This window comes from Eurosta solidaginis, chromosome 2, assembly GCF_040869045.1.
Source record: "Eurosta solidaginis isolate ZX-2024a chromosome 2, ASM4086904v1, whole genome shotgun sequence".
NCBI classification, from domain to species: domain Eukaryota; kingdom Metazoa; phylum Arthropoda; class Insecta; order Diptera; family Tephritidae; genus Eurosta; species Eurosta solidaginis.
The window spans coordinates 113,715,933-113,736,940 of record NC_090320.1 but is presented as its reverse complement, the minus strand read 5'-3'; the positions used below and the strand labels follow the sequence as shown (position 1 = coordinate 113,736,940).

General features: G+C 38.7%; 1 protein-coding gene, 1 long non-coding RNA gene and 1 pseudogene across 3 annotated transcripts in view; 1 reads left to right on the top strand and 2 right to left on the bottom strand.

The window, feature by feature from the left end:
- Positions 1 to 20,617, bottom strand: part of LOC137240163 (uncharacterized) — a 34,436-nt gene extending 13,819 nt beyond the window's left edge. For both annotated transcript variants that reach the window (XR_010949615.1, XR_010949616.1), the window contains exons 1-2: positions 20,526 to 20,617; positions 20,195 to 20,445 (exon numbers count right to left, since the gene is read on the bottom strand). This is a non-coding gene — a long non-coding RNA (uncharacterized lncRNA). The remainder of the gene's footprint in view (positions 1 to 20,194; positions 20,446 to 20,525) is intronic.
- Positions 12,390 to 14,055, bottom strand: LOC137242318 (elongation factor 1-gamma-like). Its single transcript, XM_067769646.1, has 2 exons — positions 13,731 to 14,055; positions 12,390 to 13,118 (listed from the first exon to the last, which is right to left on the bottom strand). The coding sequence occupies exons 1-2, from the start codon at positions 13,999 to 14,001 to the stop codon at positions 12,667 to 12,669; spliced, it is 723 nt and encodes a 240-aa protein (XP_067625747.1). The 5' UTR covers positions 14,002 to 14,055; the 3' UTR covers positions 12,390 to 12,666.
- LOC137239389 (PI-PLC X domain-containing protein 2-like) lies at positions 14,777 to 15,415 on the top strand (annotated as a pseudogene).
- Positions 20,618 to 21,008: the final 391 nt, after the last annotated feature.

The following is a 21,008-nucleotide window of genomic DNA, read 5'->3' as shown; positions in this document are numbered from 1 at the left end:
GTAGATTAATAATATTAAAAACAAGAGTAGCTCCAGTAAAGAAGATGACTATTCCCAGGTTGGAATTGCCGGCATGTGAGTTATTGGCTAGACTGGTCGTTGAGGTTAAAAGAGCAATGAATTGGGGCGAGATTAATTATACATTGTGGACAGATTCTCTGATTGTACTGCACTGGTTGGAAAAAATGCCCAGAGATTTGAAAACATTTGTAGCTAATCGCTATCAGCAATTCAGGATAATACTGTGGCAAAGAGTTGGAAACATGTGGGTTCGGAAGATAATCCAGCGGACTTATTAAGTCGAGGATTAGAACCCGGTGAGTTGGTTGATAATCGATTTTGGTTGGAGGGCCCAGAGTGGCTATCTTTTCGTAAGACACAGTGGCCACCTGAGAAGTTTGAACAGGCTAAATCAAAAAATAATAAGGATGGGCAAGCAGAAATTAAGGTGCACATTGTAAATGTATGTTATGAGGAGATGGATATTTTTGTGCCAAAAATGGGGGGAAGTGGTGAGCTTGTTCCAATCACAAAATATAAAAGCAGGCTAGAAGGAGTTTTGAATGTATTGGCATATGTAAGGCGATTTATAGATATAGTCAAGACAAAATTGACGACTCGTGATAGGATAAGAAAGTCAGCGAAGAGGCGCAGATTAAGGGGCATGAAATTGAAGGTAGATTTACCAAGTGAGCAAGAAAAATTGTGGGCAATGGAGTACTTACTGAGAAATTTGCAGGAGAAATATTTTCACAGAGGATTGGTATTATTAAAAAAGGAGCACAGGTTACCGGAACATAGTAAGTTGGAATCACTACGACCAATTTTGGATAAAAGCGGGCTTTTGAGGGTAGGAGGTCGATTGAATGAGGCGAACCTTGGATATGAAGCAAAGCATCAAGTAATTGTGGCAAGAGGTTCCAGATTGGCTTACTTCATAGCTGATTATGCGCACAGACAAACTAAGCATGGGGCAGTGCAAGTAATGACACATTTTATTCGGCAAAAGTACTGGATTCCACGTTTGGGAGATGAGTTCAGAAAATACTTACGTGGGTGTGTTGTATGTGTGCGATACAACTATAAGCTCGAACAACAGTTGATCGCAGACCTACCAGCTGAAAGGGTGCATGCAGGTAAACCATTTCTTCACTGCGGGCTAGATTATGCAGGTCCATTTAATGTACGTGTGAGGCTGCGAGACGATTATGTCGATAAGACTAAATGTTGGGTTGTTGTGTTTGTATGCTTGAAAACTCAATCCTTCATTGCGTGTTTTGAAAGATTTATTGGACGGCGAGGTCGTTGTGCAAAACTATTCAGCGATAATGCGACGACATTTGTTGGTGCGAGTAAGTCAATTAAAAGGGCTATGGATCGCTGGAGAGGGCAAGAGGCGCTGGAACATATTGGGCTAAAAGGTACTGAGTGGCATTTTATGATTCCAGCAGCGCCACATCAAGGAGGTATTTACGAAGCAGCTGTAAAGTCAATGAAATTCCATTTGACCAGGATCGTGGGCCAGAAAACGCTGGCACAAGACCAGCTCGTGACGTTGCTAGTTGAGATCGAGGCAATACTGAATTCCAGACCTTTATATCCACTGTGAGATGATCCAAATAACATGCAAGCATTGACACCGGGTCATTTTATTATTGGGGAGCCATTGATTTTGCCACCTCCATTTCTGGTGGACGACCAACGGACAAGTTTAGGGATAAAACTCTGGCAGCAAAGGCAAATAATGCTTCAGTACTTCTGGAATAGATGGCAAGCAGACTATTTGAACAGTTTACAAGAGAGAAAGAAATGGCGCAGAGAACATGAAAATGTTAATATTGGGCAGATGGTAATAATTAAAGCAGACAATTTTCCACCAGATCAGTGGGCATTGGGACGAGTTATCGAACTGGTCCTTAGTAAGGACAAACTGGTTCGATCTGTTGTGGTGCAGACACAAACGAGCAAATTAACGAGACCCGTACAAAAGATATGCATACTACCAGTGGAGCCATACACAGCAGAGCAGCGGTAAAAGATGAAGTATTTGGGCTAATAAATTATGTAGATGTTTATGTATGTATATTTGAGCTTAGTTAAGAAAACCGTAGGTTTTCGCTGGCACTGTTTCGTACAGGGGCATTTTCTCACTGTGCGTCATAAATGTCGCACAGGGGAAAATGCGCCTGCCCGAATACATTTACCGTTTTTAAATATACGTTGGAGTGGAATATGTCATGGCTTGCCATGATCGAAACTATTGCGCATTAGAATTGAATAACGATTCAAGTTGAGCGAATCAATCAGTTTAGTTTAGTTAGGAATTGAACGCGGTGCCAGCAGGTTGACAGAACGGCTGTCTGTACAAAATAGTAGTGTTGTGGGCGAAGATATTATTATATACGTATATATGTAACAGAAATAACAATGTGTGCTAGGTGCAAGATTTTGTGTATAATAAAAAGGGTTTTTTTGGCCTTTGGCCTTTTTCCCTTTAGCTATGTGCGTTTTATTTCATATAAGATGAGTGCGGTTGCACACACTCACACATGTGGTAGTAAGTATGAAACACACAGTATGTCTTTGTAAAATTCATCAAAATTTCAAATTAATGATGGATGCTTTAAAAGATATCTCCAACCAAATTTCTATTCAAACATACGAAGATGTCTCACGTGAGATGAATTGTGAGAAATTCGAACATAATTGTCATCTTAGAAAGTGTAATTCTTGTCCAGGTTTTGAAGGAATAAGTATTGAACTTGGAAAAGCATTTAAAGTAAATAATATAAAAAGTTTGGAATTTTTACAATGGACCAATACAGACCGTTCTTCTATAGAAACAGTGAATAAAGATACTCATACGTTTATTGAAATGCAGAAAACCGATGCATCAGTACTCTTAACACACAATTTTATAGCCAAGAGCCAAAACAAGTTCTTCAAAGCACTAAAACTTCAATTAAAGGAAGGCGAATTTATAGTAGCTGGTGATTTCTCTGAAAATTTCACTTTCCTGGTACAGAACGCCATTCACGATTACCACTGGAATAGCAATCAGGTTACAGTTCACCCCTTTGTTGTTTATCGCGCAGAAAAGGATAAGAATAAGAGCTTCACATTTGAGAGCTTTGTACTCATCTCAGAATATAGTATCCATGATATCAACTGCTGTTTATTTATTTCAAAAGAAAATGATTAATTGGCTTGTATCAAAATATAATAACGACAATGTTAAAAAAATTTACTACTTTTTAGATGGCGCAGTTTCGCAATATAAAAATAAATACAATTTTATTAATTTTATGTATCACTTTCAGGATTTTAATATAAAAGCGGAATGGCACTTTTTTGCCACATCGCTTGGTAAAAACGCTTGTGATGGAATCGGTGGTACTGTTAAAAGATTTGTTCGACGAGAAAGTTTACGCCGTCCTGACTCCACACCAATTACTACCCCAATTGAATTTTTTAATACTGTCAAAAATGAATTTAAAACAATGCAATTTGGTTTTTGTTGTAAAGCTGATTACCAAAAAGAAAAAGATTTCTTAAAGGATCGTTTCGCTACAGCTGTTCAAATCAATGGCACACGGTCATTCCACAGTTTTATACCCTTTTCAAGCAACGAAATTAAATGTAAAGTTGTATTGACTTTTAATGAGAGCGATAGTAAAATTTTTAAAGTAATAAAAAACTGACCTAATTTAAAATATAATACTACATTTTCATAATATTTATGCCATTTCGAAGGGTTATATAGTGTAAAAACTTTTGTATCACAAACTTACTGTGCGTAAAAATCATAGATTTATTCAACATAAAATTTTCAAATTTTTTTTTCTCGAAAATAAAAAAAACATTCTTTTAAATTTTAAGGGTAGGTTAAGAACATATTCAAGTTTCTTTCAGATTTTTTTTAAAGAGCATCGGTGCTATCCTTCATTACTTTACACTGAAAAAAAATTTTATTTTATTTTTCAATCATATTATTTTTCAAAATTTTGAGAACTTGTGTTTAGGCCACAGGCCTAAATATATCACCCCCCCCCCCCCCGTCGTAACATAACTTTCTTTGGTTATTTTCTTTCGTTACTACCACCCACATATTCTTGTGATCAGTGGTAGTACGTATGTATCCTAGATTTTTACCGCTGTGAGCCCGCGGTACAGCAACTTTGTTGCCGGGAAACCCAACGAAGGAGCTGTATCGTGGGTTCATCGGCTCATGTTGCAAAGAGTTTCGTCCTCTTTGAATCCAGCAGCCAGCAAAGGTACACGTAATCGCCCGTTCACGTAAGTTGTCAATTTCATAAAATATATTTAATAATTTCCGAAAATATATTTAATATTTTCATTTTCACAACATCTGTTAAAATCTTCCTTAACACTTGTTGTATTTACATACATTGAATAAAACAACACTGTGAATTCCTTTTTATTAATTCAAAACCTTTTTGGTGTTTTTATTTCCTTCATTTTTTCGCCTTAACCTAATCTTTAACAAATACGTGGGTGCGCGCCGTTGCCACCACGCATTTGTCCATGGTCCTGCGTCGCCGAAAATAAGAGAACCAGATATTTACAATTCAGTCCACTCCACTCCTTTAGAGAACATCGAAGAAGCAGTAAAATCGTGATATAATCAAAGCGAAACTTCAGCATTAAGTCAAGAAAGCATAGAAAACAGTGGTGATAAAGTCAAGAAGCACGCCTTTGTACAAGAAGCCCGCAATTATTATTCACACAGGAATACATTATCAGCAATTTGCACACAACAACTCTCTTGGTGATACCAGCAAGTTCATATTGGAAACGACAACATCAAAAAATTTGAATCAGTACTCCGGATAATCAATATAACGAAAGTACGTGGTTTTATAAACATTCCGTGCTAGGTAGGGTTTTCCTTTTCACTTGTTAATAAAAATTTCAAAAATAAAATTATAAATCTGTGGAAAGTGTTTCCCATTACTAAAGACCGTGCAAGTGATTTTGTTGTGAAGTGAGATCTTATTTGTGCAAAATAGAAAAAAAGCGCTTAACGCAGTTATTTAAAGTTTGTGCATCACGCCTTGTGACTATCCGGAATAATCCCCCACCAGCGGTAAATTTTCCGGACACAGCTCAAGGTAGCACAACACTGCTCTAAAAGGTTAACATAACCTCAACACCGCTTAGCGCCACCTTTCTAATTTCGTTTTTGCAAAATTTTCATTTTCAAAATGTTCACCGAAATAAATTTTGATCTGTTAAGGTTATTTAAACAAAGAAATTAATCTAATTTGCGCGCACATTGAATTAAACAAATTTTTCCACATAAAAATCACTTGCGCCTATTTACACCGGCAGTACGTTTGCAATTTAGTTTGTTGCTTTATCACAAAGTGCACTTAGTTTCATACACACATATTGTTGTTGTTGTTTGGGTGGCCAATAGACTTATTCCTTGCACAATTATTTGAAATATTGAAGAATTATTATTCTCATTTGCGGCAATACACAAATCAGTTTTTACTGATCTAATTTTGTGATACAAAAGTTCACAGTCCTTGGTTAAATTACCAAAAGTCCATAACAAGCGTTCATATATTTTTATCTTCACTGACACAATTTTTTCACTAGCCATTACTTATTGGCTTACACAATTTGTTAACACAGCTGCATTAGCACTAACCTTTAACAAATACGTGGGTGCGCGCCGTTGCCACCACGCATTTGGACATTCCCTCAAACTACTGGCTTTCTTGCAAGCTTCGAGGCCACTTCACCGAGAAATCTCTCTCGAATACATACCTTCATTCCAGTTCATTTTCAATCAGGACTCTCTGCAAAGGCAATTAATTAATTAATATTTAAATAAATTTTCATTTAATATAATGGATACCTATATACGCCAAGCAGAGGCAGTGACTGAGTTTGAAAATGACTATCATGATATGTCCCCTTCAGACCATACAAAACACACCCTCTTAGTCCAAAAGGAGGAGTTGAAATCGCTATGGGAGAAGGCGAAGCAGACATATGAGGAACTCTTGAGCTCCTCAGAACTGGAGGCAAAAGAGCTGTCGGCCATCAAAAAGAAGCACAAAATTGCATACTTCAGCTTTCTCAAGTGCCAGGCAGCGATGGCTGAACTTTCGGAAAAACTTGAGAAAGCCGAAAAGAAAGAAGAAAGCTCAGGAGACAGGGAATATCGCGTGCGCCTGCCACCGTGTGATACGGACGTTTTCAAAGGAGATTACCTTTCTTGGCCTTCATTTAGAGACATGTTCACTGCTATATATATACGTTACAAAAACCTCGAAGCAGTAGAAAAATTATATTATTTAAACCAAAAGACTCTAGGCGAGGCCAAAGAGATAGTTGGGCGATGTCCTTTAACGAAAGACGGTTTCGAAACAGCGTGGAAAAATCTTTGTGATAGATACGAAAATAAACGTATCTTAGTAAACGCCCAATTAAAAATTCTTTTTAGTTTGAAAGCAGTTGAGAGTGAATGCGGTAGCTCTATAAAGAAACTGCAACGTGAAATAAATAATTGCATCTCGGTGCTCCAATGTCATCATATAGACATATCAAACTGGGATGCAATTATAACATATCTATGTTCCACAAAACTGCCAGAAACCACACTGGCACTCTGGGAACAAACAATTGAAAACAAAACGGAAATTTCAAAATGGGCTGATATGGATAGATTCTTATCCAATCGTTTCCAAACCCTAGAAACCGTGACTGATCTGAGAGGGGATACAGTTTCCAAAACCTCAAAGCCACAAGTATCTCGTTCGACAACAGATACATCGGCTAAAAAATTAAGGTCCTATCAGCAAGTGCAAGTGTAGCCAAACCTACGTGTAAGATGTGCAAAAGTCCTGCACATCGAATTTCAAAGTGTGAAAAGTTCTTACGTTTAACACCCAATAAACGGTTTGAACAAATTAAGAGCAGCCGTGGATGTATAAACTGCCTTTCTGCTGGCCATTCGGTAACAAAGTGCACCAGTCAAATGAACTGTGCCACATGTCATTTAAGACATCATACGCTGCTTCATATTTCGAATCAGCCAAAACAAACAAATACTTCAGACACTATCGGAGCATATACCTCACGGGAAGCTCAAATACGACGCAATGCTGAAAGGGAAAATGCTCCGATTAATAATGTGAACTCATGTTTTGCTAATACAAATAAAGGGGTATTACTAGGAACAGCTCAGGTTAATATTCATTTTAATGGTGTTGACTATTCGGCGAGAGCCCTAATAGACTCGGGATCTGAATGTTCATTCATTACCGAGAAACTAAAGCGCAGAATTAATCTGCCATCCAAACACCTGCATACCCAAGTTTCGGGCATCAATAATACAATGTCTGCACAAGTAAAAGAAGCGTGCAACATACAACTGCGGTCTCCAACCGACCCATTAATCGAGATCAATACGATCATGCTGGTTTTACCACAATTGACAGGGAATCTTCCAACTTACCAAATAAACGCAATGACTAGGCAAGCATTCCCTGACTTAGTACTGGCTGACAAACGATTCTTTGTCAATGAGCCAGTCGATCTAATTCTGGGCGGAGACATATACCCGCAAATTATGTTAGGCGGCATTAGGAAAGATGTGCTAAACACATTAATAGCACAGGAAACGGTGTTCGGCTGGATTTTGACAGGCCGGACAGATGCGGTTGATACAAATAAGACCCTAGTTTCATATTTTAACGAGGTCACTTTAGACAAACAACTGGCGGCTTTCTGGGAGATAGAGGAAATTCCAAAGAAGAGGAGCATCAATAAAGAGGATACTTACTGCGAGGAGCTATACAAATCCACAACAGTTCGGAACAACGATGGCAAATACGTAGTCTCCTTACCCTTTAGGTAAGAATTTAGCCTAGGCCCCTCATTAAGAAGTGCGTGTTTTCAATTCTATCGCAACGAAACACGACTTGCGAAAAACCCAGTCCTTCAAACGGAATACAATAGAGTTGTATCCGAATATGAAACCTTAGGGCACATGAAACAAATAGGCAATATTTCGCCAGACTCAAATGACTGTTACTTTCTACCTCACCATGCTGTTATAAAGCAGGGAAGTACAACGACAAAAGTCAGAGTCGTATTTAATGCATCTTGTCATACCACTAATGGCAAAAGTCTAAATGATGCCTTATATCCAGGTCCGATTCTTCAATCCGACCTAACAATTCTTATATTACGTTGGCGGCTGTTCAAATACGTATTTAACAGTGACATAGAAAAAATGTACCGCCAAATATGGGTTAATGAAAATCAAATCAAATTCCAGCGAATCGTATTTCGCAACTGCCCTAAGAATCCAATCAACCTTTATGAACTGAAAACAGTAACATTTGGAGTGAATTGCGCTTCCTACCTTGCGATTCGAACACTACACCAACTGGCTGATGACGTGAAGACATCGTATCCAATGGCAGCAGATATCCTGCGGAATTGCATGTACGTTGATGACGTACTCGCCGGTGGACACAGCATCGAAATTGCAATAAAGGCAAGGGACGAAATATCATCGGCATTGCAATCGGCAGGTTTCCCATTGCGAAAATGGACGTCCAGCTGCAAGAAAATTTTACAGGGTATACCGAAGCAACACTTATTAAGCGAGGATTTTCTGAGTTTGAAGACACCAGCATGGTAAAAGCACTCGGCATTAAGTGGAACGCGCATTCTGGCCTATTCTATTTTACTGCTAAACCTTTTGAAACCAGCGATGCCATCACAAAAAGGGCTATACTTTCTGCGATTGCAAAGCTATTCGACCCTCTTGGCTGGCTGGCACCAGTGGTAATTGTAGCCAAGATTATAATGCAAAATATTTGGTTGGAAGGCACGGGTTGGGACGAAGAAGTATCACAAACTACTCTAGATCGTTGGACCGCATTTATGCAAGAATACGGAAAAATCAACGATATCCGCATACCGCGATGGATTCATTTTACCCCAAAGGACAGCGTCGAAATACATGGATTCAGCGATGCCTCGGAAAAAGCATATGCCGCCACTGTTTTCCTGAGGGTACAAACAAAGGATCAAGTCTTCACCAACCTGTTGATGGCCAAAACGAGAGTAGCCCCGGCCAAAATCATATCATTGCCACGACTGGAACTCTGCGGCGCAGTCCTACTTGCAGAAATTATAGAGTCGGCCATAGAAAATATGCAACTTTCAAACATTAAAGTAACCCTTTGGACAGATTCGACTATAGTACTGGCATGGATCCGAAAACCACCATGTTCGTGGTCAACGTTCGTGGCACATCGAATAACTAAAATCATCGATAAAATAGGAGACAAAGTATGGCGGCACGTAGACTACGCGTTAAATCCTGCAGATTTGGCGAGCAGAGGCCTCTACGCTTCGGACCTAATCAACAATTCTTTGTGGTGGCAGGGACCTTCTTGGTTACAAGAAGACGTCAAAAATTGGCTAACACAAGAAGAAGATTACAATACGAATATGGAGGAAAAGAGGGTGAAAGTTCATACAACTTCGGTCAAAAATAACTTTGATATTCTGGATAGGTTTTCCGATTTACCAAGGGCTTTGCGGGTTATATCCAATATTCTTCGGTTTTTCCAGAATACGCACCCAACAACTAAAGCCTCCTTTAAAATGGATTCTCATTCGATAGCTCCTGACGAAATAGAAAAAACAACACGAAGATTGATAACAATATGCCAGAGGCAACATTATCAAGAAGAGTACGCAAATTTGAAGTCAGGAAAACTAATAAATGGGAAGAGTGAGATTTTACCCCTGAACCCATATATAGATGAAGAAGGCATCATTCGAACTGGGGGCGGACTGGGGCATCGAAAGACATGTCCCATAATGAAAGTCATCCCATTATTCTTCTTTATACTTGCAGGTTATCCAGACTTATAGTCCAATCCCCTCATGAGACCACCCTGCATGGAGGGAACCAGCTGATGCTACGTCATAACCGCACTCAGTACTGGATCCCACGTGTTAAAATAATGATACGGTCTGTTATCCACAACTGTAAGGTCTGTACTATTTACAGGAAGCGGACACAAACGCAACTTATGGGGATCCTTCCGAAGGAGCGCACCACCTTTTCTAGGGCCTTCGCTAACACCGGGGTAGATTTCGCGGGACCATTCGATATAAAATCCTACAGAGGGTGGGGATGTCGAATTTCAAAAGGATACGTTTGCTTGTTTGTCTGCTTTTCGACGAAAGCCATCCATCTAGAAGCGACAAACGACCTTAGTACCGGGTCCTTCCTAGCTGCCGTCGCCAGATTTGTATCCCGACGAGGCTGTCCGAAAAACGTTTACTCCGACAATGGTACTAATTTTGTCGGAGCTTCTCGATCTTTACGATCCGAGTTTAAAGTATTTCTGCGTGAAGCAAGGGAAGGAACTTTGAATAAATATAGCCATCACACTTTAGAATGGCATTTTATACCTCCAAGCGCTCCCCACAGGGGAGGTTTTTGGGAAGCGGGGGTAAAAAGTTTTAAAGACCCTTTTTAAAAAGATCGCGTCCGATCATAAATATACTTTCGAAGAGTTTACAACCCTCTAATGTCGAATTGACGCCTGCCTCAACTCGAGACCTCTAAGTCCCTCATCCAACGACCCTTCCGACCTGGAGCCGCTTACTCCAGGCCATTTTCTCGTAGGTGGGCATCTTTTAGCTCCGCCAGAACTCGATTGTAGTGAAAATCCTGCCTCAATCGTCAATCGATGGCAAAAAGTGAAAGCCCTACATCAAACACTCTGCAAAAGATGGAAATCGGAATATCTCACCGAGATCCAGAAACGGTATAAATGGAAACATCCACAATCCAACTTAAAAACCGGGGACCTAGTCGTCATAAAAGAAGATAACCTACAACTAAACGAGTGCAGAATCGTCAACACACACCCAGGTTCCGATAACCGTGTACGTGTTCTTGACGTCAATACAATTAAAGGACAAATCACGAGACCAATCGCGAAACTGGTACTACTCCCGCCCAACGACAAGGAAAATTAACTTTAATAATCCATATTCCTTTATCCAAAAAAAAAAAACCCAGCTCTCGTTCACCCCGAACGAGGCCAAGCCAACACACAAAAAAAACCCAGCTCTCATTCCCCCGAACGAGGCCAACACAACCTAACGCAGATTCACTATCTGCCACAGAATACAATTCAATCATTTTTTTTCCTCATTATCACAAAAATCCAATCGCCTATTGCCAAATTCCTCAAACGGGTTTTTGGGTTTGCTATATCTGACACCTTGCACCCGCAACCGCTTGGGCTTAAATGCATAATAATTTTCTCTCAACCGTGATCACTTAAATGAGTATCCAAATGTATTATTTACATTTCTTTACAACAGTTAAATAAAATGAACTAGGTATGTATACTGAGCCTCGTCCGTCCGGATGTCACGTTGTTTAAAAGTTTTCCCGAATTATTTAACGAATTGAATTGCTTCAAATAAATGTTTTCATACATTTAAAGCGATACGAGGCATCCCTGCTTAACTCATACAAATAGACAACCTTGAGTAATTCGTTGTATTTCCATAAATGGAACACAAACAGCAACATTACTAAGTTTCTTTGAAGACCGCCCTACCAACAAGCATAACTTTAACACATAATTACATATGTACGATGTATGTACCCTGCAAAAATCGTTGGACCATGTGGTCCACTGGAGTACTTACCATTCTACTCCACTGTAATGCAGCGATGGACCAACTCATGTTTCTACACGAACATGTCGTAAGCCGATCATTGCTCGTTTTTGACGATTGTAATCACTACACGATGTTTATTGGACTGTGGGTACTCCATGGATTACTCTGATGTAATGCGGAGCTGGAGTATATGGTCCGGCCCTAGGACATCGCAATGTTAATTGGACCATATTTTTTGTATGAATTGTGGTTAATTTTGGAGCACTCGCTTGGTCCATAGCGAGTACTCCATACATGCATGCATGCAGTACTCGCGATTTTTGCAGGGTAGTGTGTAAAAGCACAAAATATGTAAAGAAGGCAATTGGGAAAACTTTTCAACCACTACGGCATGACGCGGCTGAATACGCGTGTAACACTTCAACCATCGTAGGAGTGCGGGTCCAAATCCCACGCCTGGGACCAAACGCTTCGACGAGTTCTGCTGTAGCACGGCAATCAATTTCATCATCACGTGCAGCTGATAAGCCTCAAAATTAACAATAAAACCTTTCCACCAAAGCAAACCCCCAGATACCACGAAATCTATTTCTTGTGACTCGTTCCCAACTAATTTCCACCCTTTGCCACCCTGTATTTATCAGCGTCAGCGAATTTCAAACAAAGCAAGATTACTTTTCAACTTTTATTACAAAAAAAAAAACAAGAACAGCTTATTTTCGTTCGTAGTTTTTCAACACACTACGCTTACAAAAGCGAAAGACTTACAATTTTTGAAACTACAAAAAAGATGGCGTTCGACCTACAGTACGCTTTGATATTTAATGTTGTGGATGACTGAGAAAGGGTATACTATGCATGCATTGAGTTGTTTAACTTTAACTTTAAGTGGAACACTAATCAAGTATTCAAATCTCAGTTGATTTTTATGCAGTTACTTCTTCTTGTATATTGTCATTATTTGAACATTTTACCCTGATTGAATTTACGTCCATCCTTATCGGTACCTGTCCAAGAAAAATATTGTGGCACTAATTTTTTAGTTTCTTCGGAATTGGCATCCAATTTCTTCCATGCATAACAATCATAATCAATTTGCCAATCGGGTGATAGGGTGAAGGCTAATTCATGACCGCGCCACACCGAAACACCGGATATGGTACTATCATCATCCTCACCAAACAGGCACACTAAAGCAAAAGCTTGCTTACGCATTTCATCGAGACGTTGAAACATACCAGTGATGAGATTGCACGACACAAACACTTTTGTAAGCTCACTATTATATTTATATTCACCGAACCAGATAGAGTAATTTTCTGGATCGAATTTTTGCCAAAAGTAGGGAACGGAAACAGATTCATCCTCGTTGGAGTATGAACGTTTGAAATCATCGAAATTGAATGTGCCTATTGGGAGTGAATCGAAATGATTTAAGTAGTTACGTGTCAAAGGATAAGCAACTATTATATCCAACTGTCCACTATAAATGCAAATAGTATAATCATTTAATAATTGTGCTATCCATGGTGCAACCGTGTCCATTACATCCTTCTTCAAAAACTTTTCAACTTTATTTTCTTTATCCAAATCATGAAAAGTCATATTACCAACATGCATGGCACGACGCGTTGTTGACGATTGCAGGAAATTACCAAGCGCATCAGCGGGTTCGTCATTATCAGTTTTCAAATAATTATAGTAAAAATTAAAACCGGTTAGATTAAGAAAAAGTGAACCATTCGCAATAATATCATTGATAAGACTATCAAAATTTCGAAAGCGAATTCCATGTCATGTTGTTCTATGCATTTTTTACCCTTTTCTTCTTGTTCATGGAACTGTTGCAAACCACGATCATCTATTAATTCCAATTGGTATAAATAATCATCATAATTTGGTTGATGTAATAGATCTGAAAGTCCATTACCAATGGCTAAGCCCTTCAGTGGTATATAAACACGCGTCTATTGCATTTTGCACCAAATGTATGTGATATGCTAACGCTGGTACATATTCACCTGCATACGATTCACCCGTAATCCAAAATCCACTGGAATTACGGCATTCAAATAATTCGTATAATTGCATAACAGCTTCATGTAAATTCCGTCCAACATCTTTTTCATTACCCGCATAACCATCGTCACTACCAGTAAAACTGAAACCAGTACCAACTGGATTATCAATGTATATCAAATTATGTGTGCGACTCCATGTATAGTTGCGTTTTTGTAAATGGCCACGTGCATCGAATTCGAAAAGTCCATTCTCAATGAATAAGCCAAACATTGATGATGCGCCTGGTCCACTTTGCAGCCATAAAACGACTATCCTCAGCGGGGTAGGAAGAATTTGCAATTTTCCCACCGCACTAAGTGTTCTGAATCTAGCCATCGGGAGCTCCAACGTTATTTATGTTAGACTAATGCGGCAGTTACTCACGAACGTACGTACCAAAAACGTGTCAGCTGACACGACCTATCTTATGAGTGTGCAATGTAAACGAAAACTCACCGACGTGCAACGCCCGTACGTACGTATTCCGGAACGTAGAAATCAAAACAATTTTGATTTTTTCCGTAAGAACGTGTCAGCTGATCGCTCTCTCCCTAGACAGAGTTGCCTAGTAAACTTTTGTGCGCTAATTTTTGACCGTTTGCAGTTTTATGCAAAAAAAACTAATTAAAGTTTGAAAAATTGTGAAAATAATTCGAAATAATTATGTAAAAGTGCAGATTATAAATATGTAATCTATTTATATATATTTAATATTAATTCCAGCCTTTTACAACATCAAAAATTTAATTGGAAAAAGTTGATATTTCCATAAGCATGCATGCAAAATGGTCAATGGCAACAGTGCTAATCTGTAAACAATACACCCACAAATATGTTATGTACATGTACACAGACGCACACATTGATTCCTACGGGCTTGAGGGTTCGGTCAAACGTGTTTCGTACGACAAACGTCCGTACGTACGGCACACGTCGGTGGGTAATAGCCGCTTAATACACACCCAAATATTTTGCCAAAACATCTTAGCAACTGTATGGCCAAGCAATGGGTAATAGAGCGCAATGGATGGCATCACATCCGAACCTGCTACACAGTGTCCCCATCATCAACCTTGCTATACCCGGATCTCATGACTAAACGACGTATGGTGTAAAATGGGGAGCCGAACCCGCCCCAGATGCATAAAATCCTACAAAGTGGCTTAACTTTTGTCTTCCGTGGTTTGTACGTCGTTGGGCGAAAACCCAACCTGCCAGCGTATGTAAGCAACTAAAACTAGGAATACGATATTTTGATTTACGCTTGTGTCAGAAGAATACATTTTTTTTTTTTGCACATGGTCTATTTGCCATTGAAATATTTGAACCTCTTACAGAGCTGAAACACTATTGGGTATCAAATAAAGGCGAGGTTTGCATTTTGGATTTTCAACATTTCTATGATATGAATATGTCACATCACATGAAATTACACAGCGATTTGCTCCAATTATTTGGTCCCCTTTTATTCTCAACATATGAATTCACATTAAATAGATGTCACGCATTAGGCCGGCAAATATTTTTAATTTATCATCGATGCCCGCTGTTTTTTTGCCAAATGAATTTTTATCGCGTAAAATTTCGCTTACCACTACCTACGCCATTTGGGCACCTTTTCGCCAACCAGCTACCTCTATTGTGACTCTAAGAGCCTCACGCTATACTTCTATGCTCGTATAAGCTGCGCTAAAGTTGCCCAGATACACTGAGCCTCATTGCGATTGTTAATCACGTAGAGAGAAACAAAATAAATCAATGAAACCAGGTCGTTGTTAGTGCATTTACATTCAAAATTTTGTAACTGACTTCAGATCATAACGAGCGGATGACGTCCAATAATAAACTTACATCCACACACTCATTTTCTCTGAGCCACACTTTTCATTTATCCATAGCCGAAAAACCGTTCATGGCCTATGTTAATTTCACTCATAGTGGACGTTCAATTGTTGATATCATTTCATTTCATTTATTCGGAAAAAATACATTAGTACAATAAGACAAATTGTCTTTTGTAGTACAACAAACATAATTCATATAATTCATTTAAATAAATAAATAAAAGATGCTAGAAAACAAGCATATCAAAACAATACTACAAAACTTTAAATTTTTAATTTTTTAAATTTTAAATTTTGGTTAAATTAGATTAAGATAAGATAAAAATAAAATAAATGCCCAGTTTAAGTTTGTTGACTAGAAAAATAACTGAAAATAATATGTTTGTAGTTGCTTTGGTTTACATTATTCCTAATTGCAGCTGGGATAGAGTTCCAAATACGTACGGTGTTGACGAAAAACAGCCTTGTCGAAGCAACGAAGTTAAAGTTAGGCACCACTAGATTACTCGTCCTGGGAGACCTAGTGAATGTCAATTTCTCAAAAAGATATGCTGGTGATTTTGTGACAATTAAGCGGTACAAAAAAATCACACTTCTAGCTTTTTGGTAGTCAAATATGTTACATCCTAATAGCTTGGACCTCCAAGCCGAAATATGATCAAATTTTCGTAACCCGAAAACGTAACGAGTTACATGATTAAAGGCGACCTCAACTTTGTGTGCAGAACATGAGTCCAACTTGTTATAAACGAGCTCTGAATAGTTTATTATTGGCAAAAGAAGCTGTAGGGCCAGTTTTCTTCTAATATGCGGAGGTGTGAAAGGTGCAGATTGCCTAAGATTGCGCAAAGTGGTATACACTTTACCCATGACTGTATTGATGTGGTCTTCACAAGTTAGATTAGAGTTGATAACGAAACCCAAATTTTTAGTTCTAGAAACAATTTGTAAAGCCGTGTTTCCAATGTATATTGGTGAGGCAAGGGCATCAACGGACCTATTCTTCGAAATGGGCAAAATGAACGATTTAGTTGCATTAAGGCAGAGACCATTATTATTGGCCCAGCTCTGTACTGACAATAAATCATTATTTACTTTAAGACAGAGGTTGGCTACGTCCGTGAAACTACCAGACAAATATAATTGTATGTCATCTGCATATGCGTGCATTTTCATGTGCTGACAAACCGAAAAGATATCGTTTACGAAGATACTGAATAACAAAGGCCCAAGAATGGAACCCTGCGGAACACCTCGGGGTAGGTGTTTGATCCCCGAAATTTCGCAACCAGTGTTAACAAGTTGTGATCTTCCTGTTAAGTAACTCTCCATTACCATCAAAGCACTGTAGGAAAATCCAAAATATGTTTTAAGTTTATAAGAAAGTAACGCATGGTCAACAGAATCAAAAGCTTTAGAAAAATCTAATAGACAAAGCAGAGTTAGTTGGTTTTTATCAAAAGGTATGCGTATGTCATCAAGAATTTTAAGTAGTGCCGTTGTACAACTATGTTTGGCTCTAAAGCCCGATTGGTGTGGTGATAAGAGGTTATTTCTAGAAATGTGCAAAATTATTTGCTCTGCTAGCAGCCTTTCAAAAACTTTCGACAGCGCGGGCAATATGCTAATGGGTCGATAATCACGGACCGAGTTCGCAAGCCGTTTCTTCGGGACGGGTCTTACCATAGCACATTTCCACGATTCAGGAAACCGAGAAGTTGTGATGCAATGGTTGATGATGTGTGTGAAGGTACTCAGTATAAATGGTAGAATAATTTTAACAAATTTTATTGGTATACCATCAACCCCGATGGCATTGGATTTAACTTTAAGTAAGCACCTTACCACGTCGCATTCGGATACCGCCCTGAACTCAAAATTTTCTCCACAGTAGCGCCCATAAGCATTTGGAAAAGGCGAAGTAGGATTTACAGCAGGACTACTCACAAACGCATCATTAAGGGTGTCAGCATTTAGTTCGCATACATGCGTGTCCCTTCCATATACTCGCAAGCTCTTTAGATTACGCCAAAGAGTTTTTGGAGGTAGCGAAAGGTTTAGCCTTGAGGCAAAAAATCTACTTTTTTCGTTCCTTATTATCTTAGTAGCGATATTTCTGGCAGCTTTATAGGCAAGCCATGCAACATTACTTTTACTCCTCCTCCACGATTGGTATGCCCTACTACGTGCTTTTATTGCCGCTTGAACTTGGCCATTAAACCACGGACACGAAACATTTCTAGGTCTACTTGAGCGAATAGGCACATGTATGTTAAAGGCATTAACGATTTTGCTGTTAAGGAACTCAAGTTTTTCATCAGCAGAAACTAGTAACCAACAATCACTCCAATTAACACAGGACAAATCAGAACACAAAGCATTATAGTCAAGTAGGCGGTAATCCCTAAAACTAAAGGTACTACCAGTATCACAGCGGTTAAATTGTATATCTAAGGAACAAAAAATAAGATCATGGTCTGATAAAAATGGCATCTGGTCAAATTTTAAAACTATTGAAAGGTCAGAAACAATAAAATAATCCAGAAGACTAGGACAACAATTAACACCAAACCTGGTTGGCACATTGTTATTGACAACACTTAGACCAGCACCAGATACATAATTTAACATACTATTACTATATGAGTCACGAACAAGCAGATTAACATTGAAGTCTCCACAAACTATTAAGCTGTCATAGTCTACAAGGTACCGAGACAACGTAGCAAATAACATATCAGGGCTGTTGGTTTTGTGGGGACTATAAACACAAGATACAAGGACTTTGGTAGACAAATCGTGCACCTCGACAAACAAGTATTCAATGCTCGAATCCACCGACTTGCAAATGAGTTTCACGTTAATGTGACTCCTACAATAAACTGCTACGCCACCTCCTTTCCTACCCACCCTATCATTTCGAAACAATTTGTAGTTATTAATATTAAAGTGCCTATCATCAAGATCCTCAAGAAGCCACGTCTCCGACACGCAAATGACATCAACACATGAGTTTTCAAACACATATCTAATAAAATCTATTTTCTCAGCATTTAAACTTCTGGCATTAAAATGCACAATATTAAAACCATTGCTTTGCTGACATAATATGTTTATCATGGCAAGACTGCTGTCGCCCGCACCACACAACTTGCTGCTAAGGGTCATAATGAGTAATGTAAACAAAAGCAACCATACAAACAAACAAAGTCACAAAAGAGAAAACAGGCGAAAGGAAAAAACAAAAATTAAGATTAAAGAAACTTAAACGGACCATTTTTACATGTAGGAAAATAGGGAGTATATATACGCATAAACAAATATAAAGTAAACATACAAAAGTTAAAACTAAGTAAATTATACTGCATACGCATAAGGCTGATAGTCAGCAGTAAAGTTTTAAATCATCATTCGTTGATATTTTCACTGCTACGGACTCTTTGGTAACTCTTCCAAACACCTCACCACGAAGTGTAAATACAGAGACAAATTTGCCTGCGCGTCTCAGCTTGATAGCTTCTTGAAGCAGCTTTCTATTTTCTCGTGATACGCTCTCATATATTCTAAATTGGCCATCAATACCAAGCGGAGCAAGAGAGATAATAGATTTTGTTCGCTTTCGATGTTCACTAAATGCTCGCAGTGTACGATTTCGATCCATCGGACTATAAAATTTAATTATTATTGCGCTGTCTGCATTTGTTGATGAGCGCGCAATTCTAAAAATATCTCTTATTTGCGGTGAAAAGAAGTCAATCGACAGGCAGATTTGGTTGTATAGACTTTTCAAGTTGTCTCCCTGTATATGCGGCACACCAAAGATTACCGCATCAGAGGCAAATTCCGGCATCGCTTTCGCAGTTTGCAAACTCTTCAGTTGATTTTGCAGGTTACTCATTTCACTCTTGCAAACACCAACCAACGCTTCCAAATTGTTTACGCGCATCTCTGCTTCGACCGCTTTTTCTTTAAGAGCACCAACTTCCTCATCAACTCTCTTAGTAATGCTAACTTCAAGTGCAGTTAACTTACCAGATATGTTGTCAAAGAGAGACTGCAATCGGACTGCATGTTGTTGCAATTGGTCTGATTGTTGTTGGACCTTTGCCTCCAAATCACGAAGCGCAGCAAGAACCGTACTTAAAATTGCGCTCTCCTCCAATTTTGCTGTTTTAGCTAATGGAGAGCCCTTGCTTGACCGGCGTTTGAGAGGTGGAACGTTGGCAGAGGTAGCAGACATCATATGAAAAATGTAAAATGTAAATTAAGCGCGAAGCAACAAAAAAAAAAAAAATAAACACAGAAAACACAGCGATGATGTATATTATAATTTTTTTTCACACAATTATAATGAAAATAATTGGTAACACGAAAAAACTTCTTGGAAAGTTGCTTATTTTCAGTTTTTGAGTTTGTTATATTAAAACCAAACTTTATCGTCCATCAATATAAATATTTGCACGGAGCTAACAAAAACACGTCCGAACACGCCTTCGATTTCATGGTACGAGTATTACGAAAATTCACGTCTGGCTTTAGCAAGAATAACAATTTTACAAACGGCATAACAACCAACTTACCATCGAAAAGTTTTAGCACTCAACAGGACGACAACCTTTTCATCAGCAACATCAGCACTAAAACACATTGTCGTTAGTTGCCATTTGAGATGGTCTTGTGAAATTCCAATGCAGATATATCAACCAGCATTTTAAAACCAGCAAACAAGCGCAGCAACCCAACTACCGATGCTACGACCAAATAGCCAAAAGTCCAACAATGTTGTGCGCAACATCCAAGTAAAATTTCGCTTACCAGTTTTATTGAGAACCTGCAAAGAAAGACAAGAAGAAAAAGAAAAAAAAGGTTAAAATTAGCAAATTTTACTACACGAACAGTAACTATACTCACCGCGTGTTTTAAATCAATGAAATTTTTTTTTCATTCATGAAGTGAGAAATTGTAGAAAACGTCAAAATCTCTACATTTAATGTCTGACTGATGTCTGACTGATTATTGCAATAAAAACGTTAGGCCTCATGCGCAAGCATCTCCCGCACTACACGTCATGCACTACATGCCGCAATACACGTCACGCATTACATGCCGCACGACAATCATTCATTTGGTCGAGATTTAAAATACTTAATTCCACGAATCTCAACATTATCGACAATACACGTCAAAATAATGTTGAATGGTGGAAGTGCAACTCTGTAATACCTTTTCAGCCAGGTTTGGAACCGTTCCGTGTGGTGGCAGGCCACTTGTTGTGAAAACAAAGTTCACCACAAATCAAAAATAAATTTTAGGACTACTTCGGTGACATCTACCGACATAAATCAAATTATAAAATGTACTAAAGGCGCTAAAGCAACAGCCACATCGCATGGA

Bases quoted from the DNA above. Each gene is read 5' to 3' on its own strand.
- LOC137242318 (XM_067769646.1), bottom strand. From the start codon at position 14,001: ATGTTTGGCTTATTCATTGAGAATGGACTTTTCGAATTCGATGCACGT. The intron at 13,119-13,730 runs GTGAATATGTAC...CACTCCCAATAG, and splicing joins TACGGGTGAATCGTATGCAG to GCACATTCAATTTCGATGAT.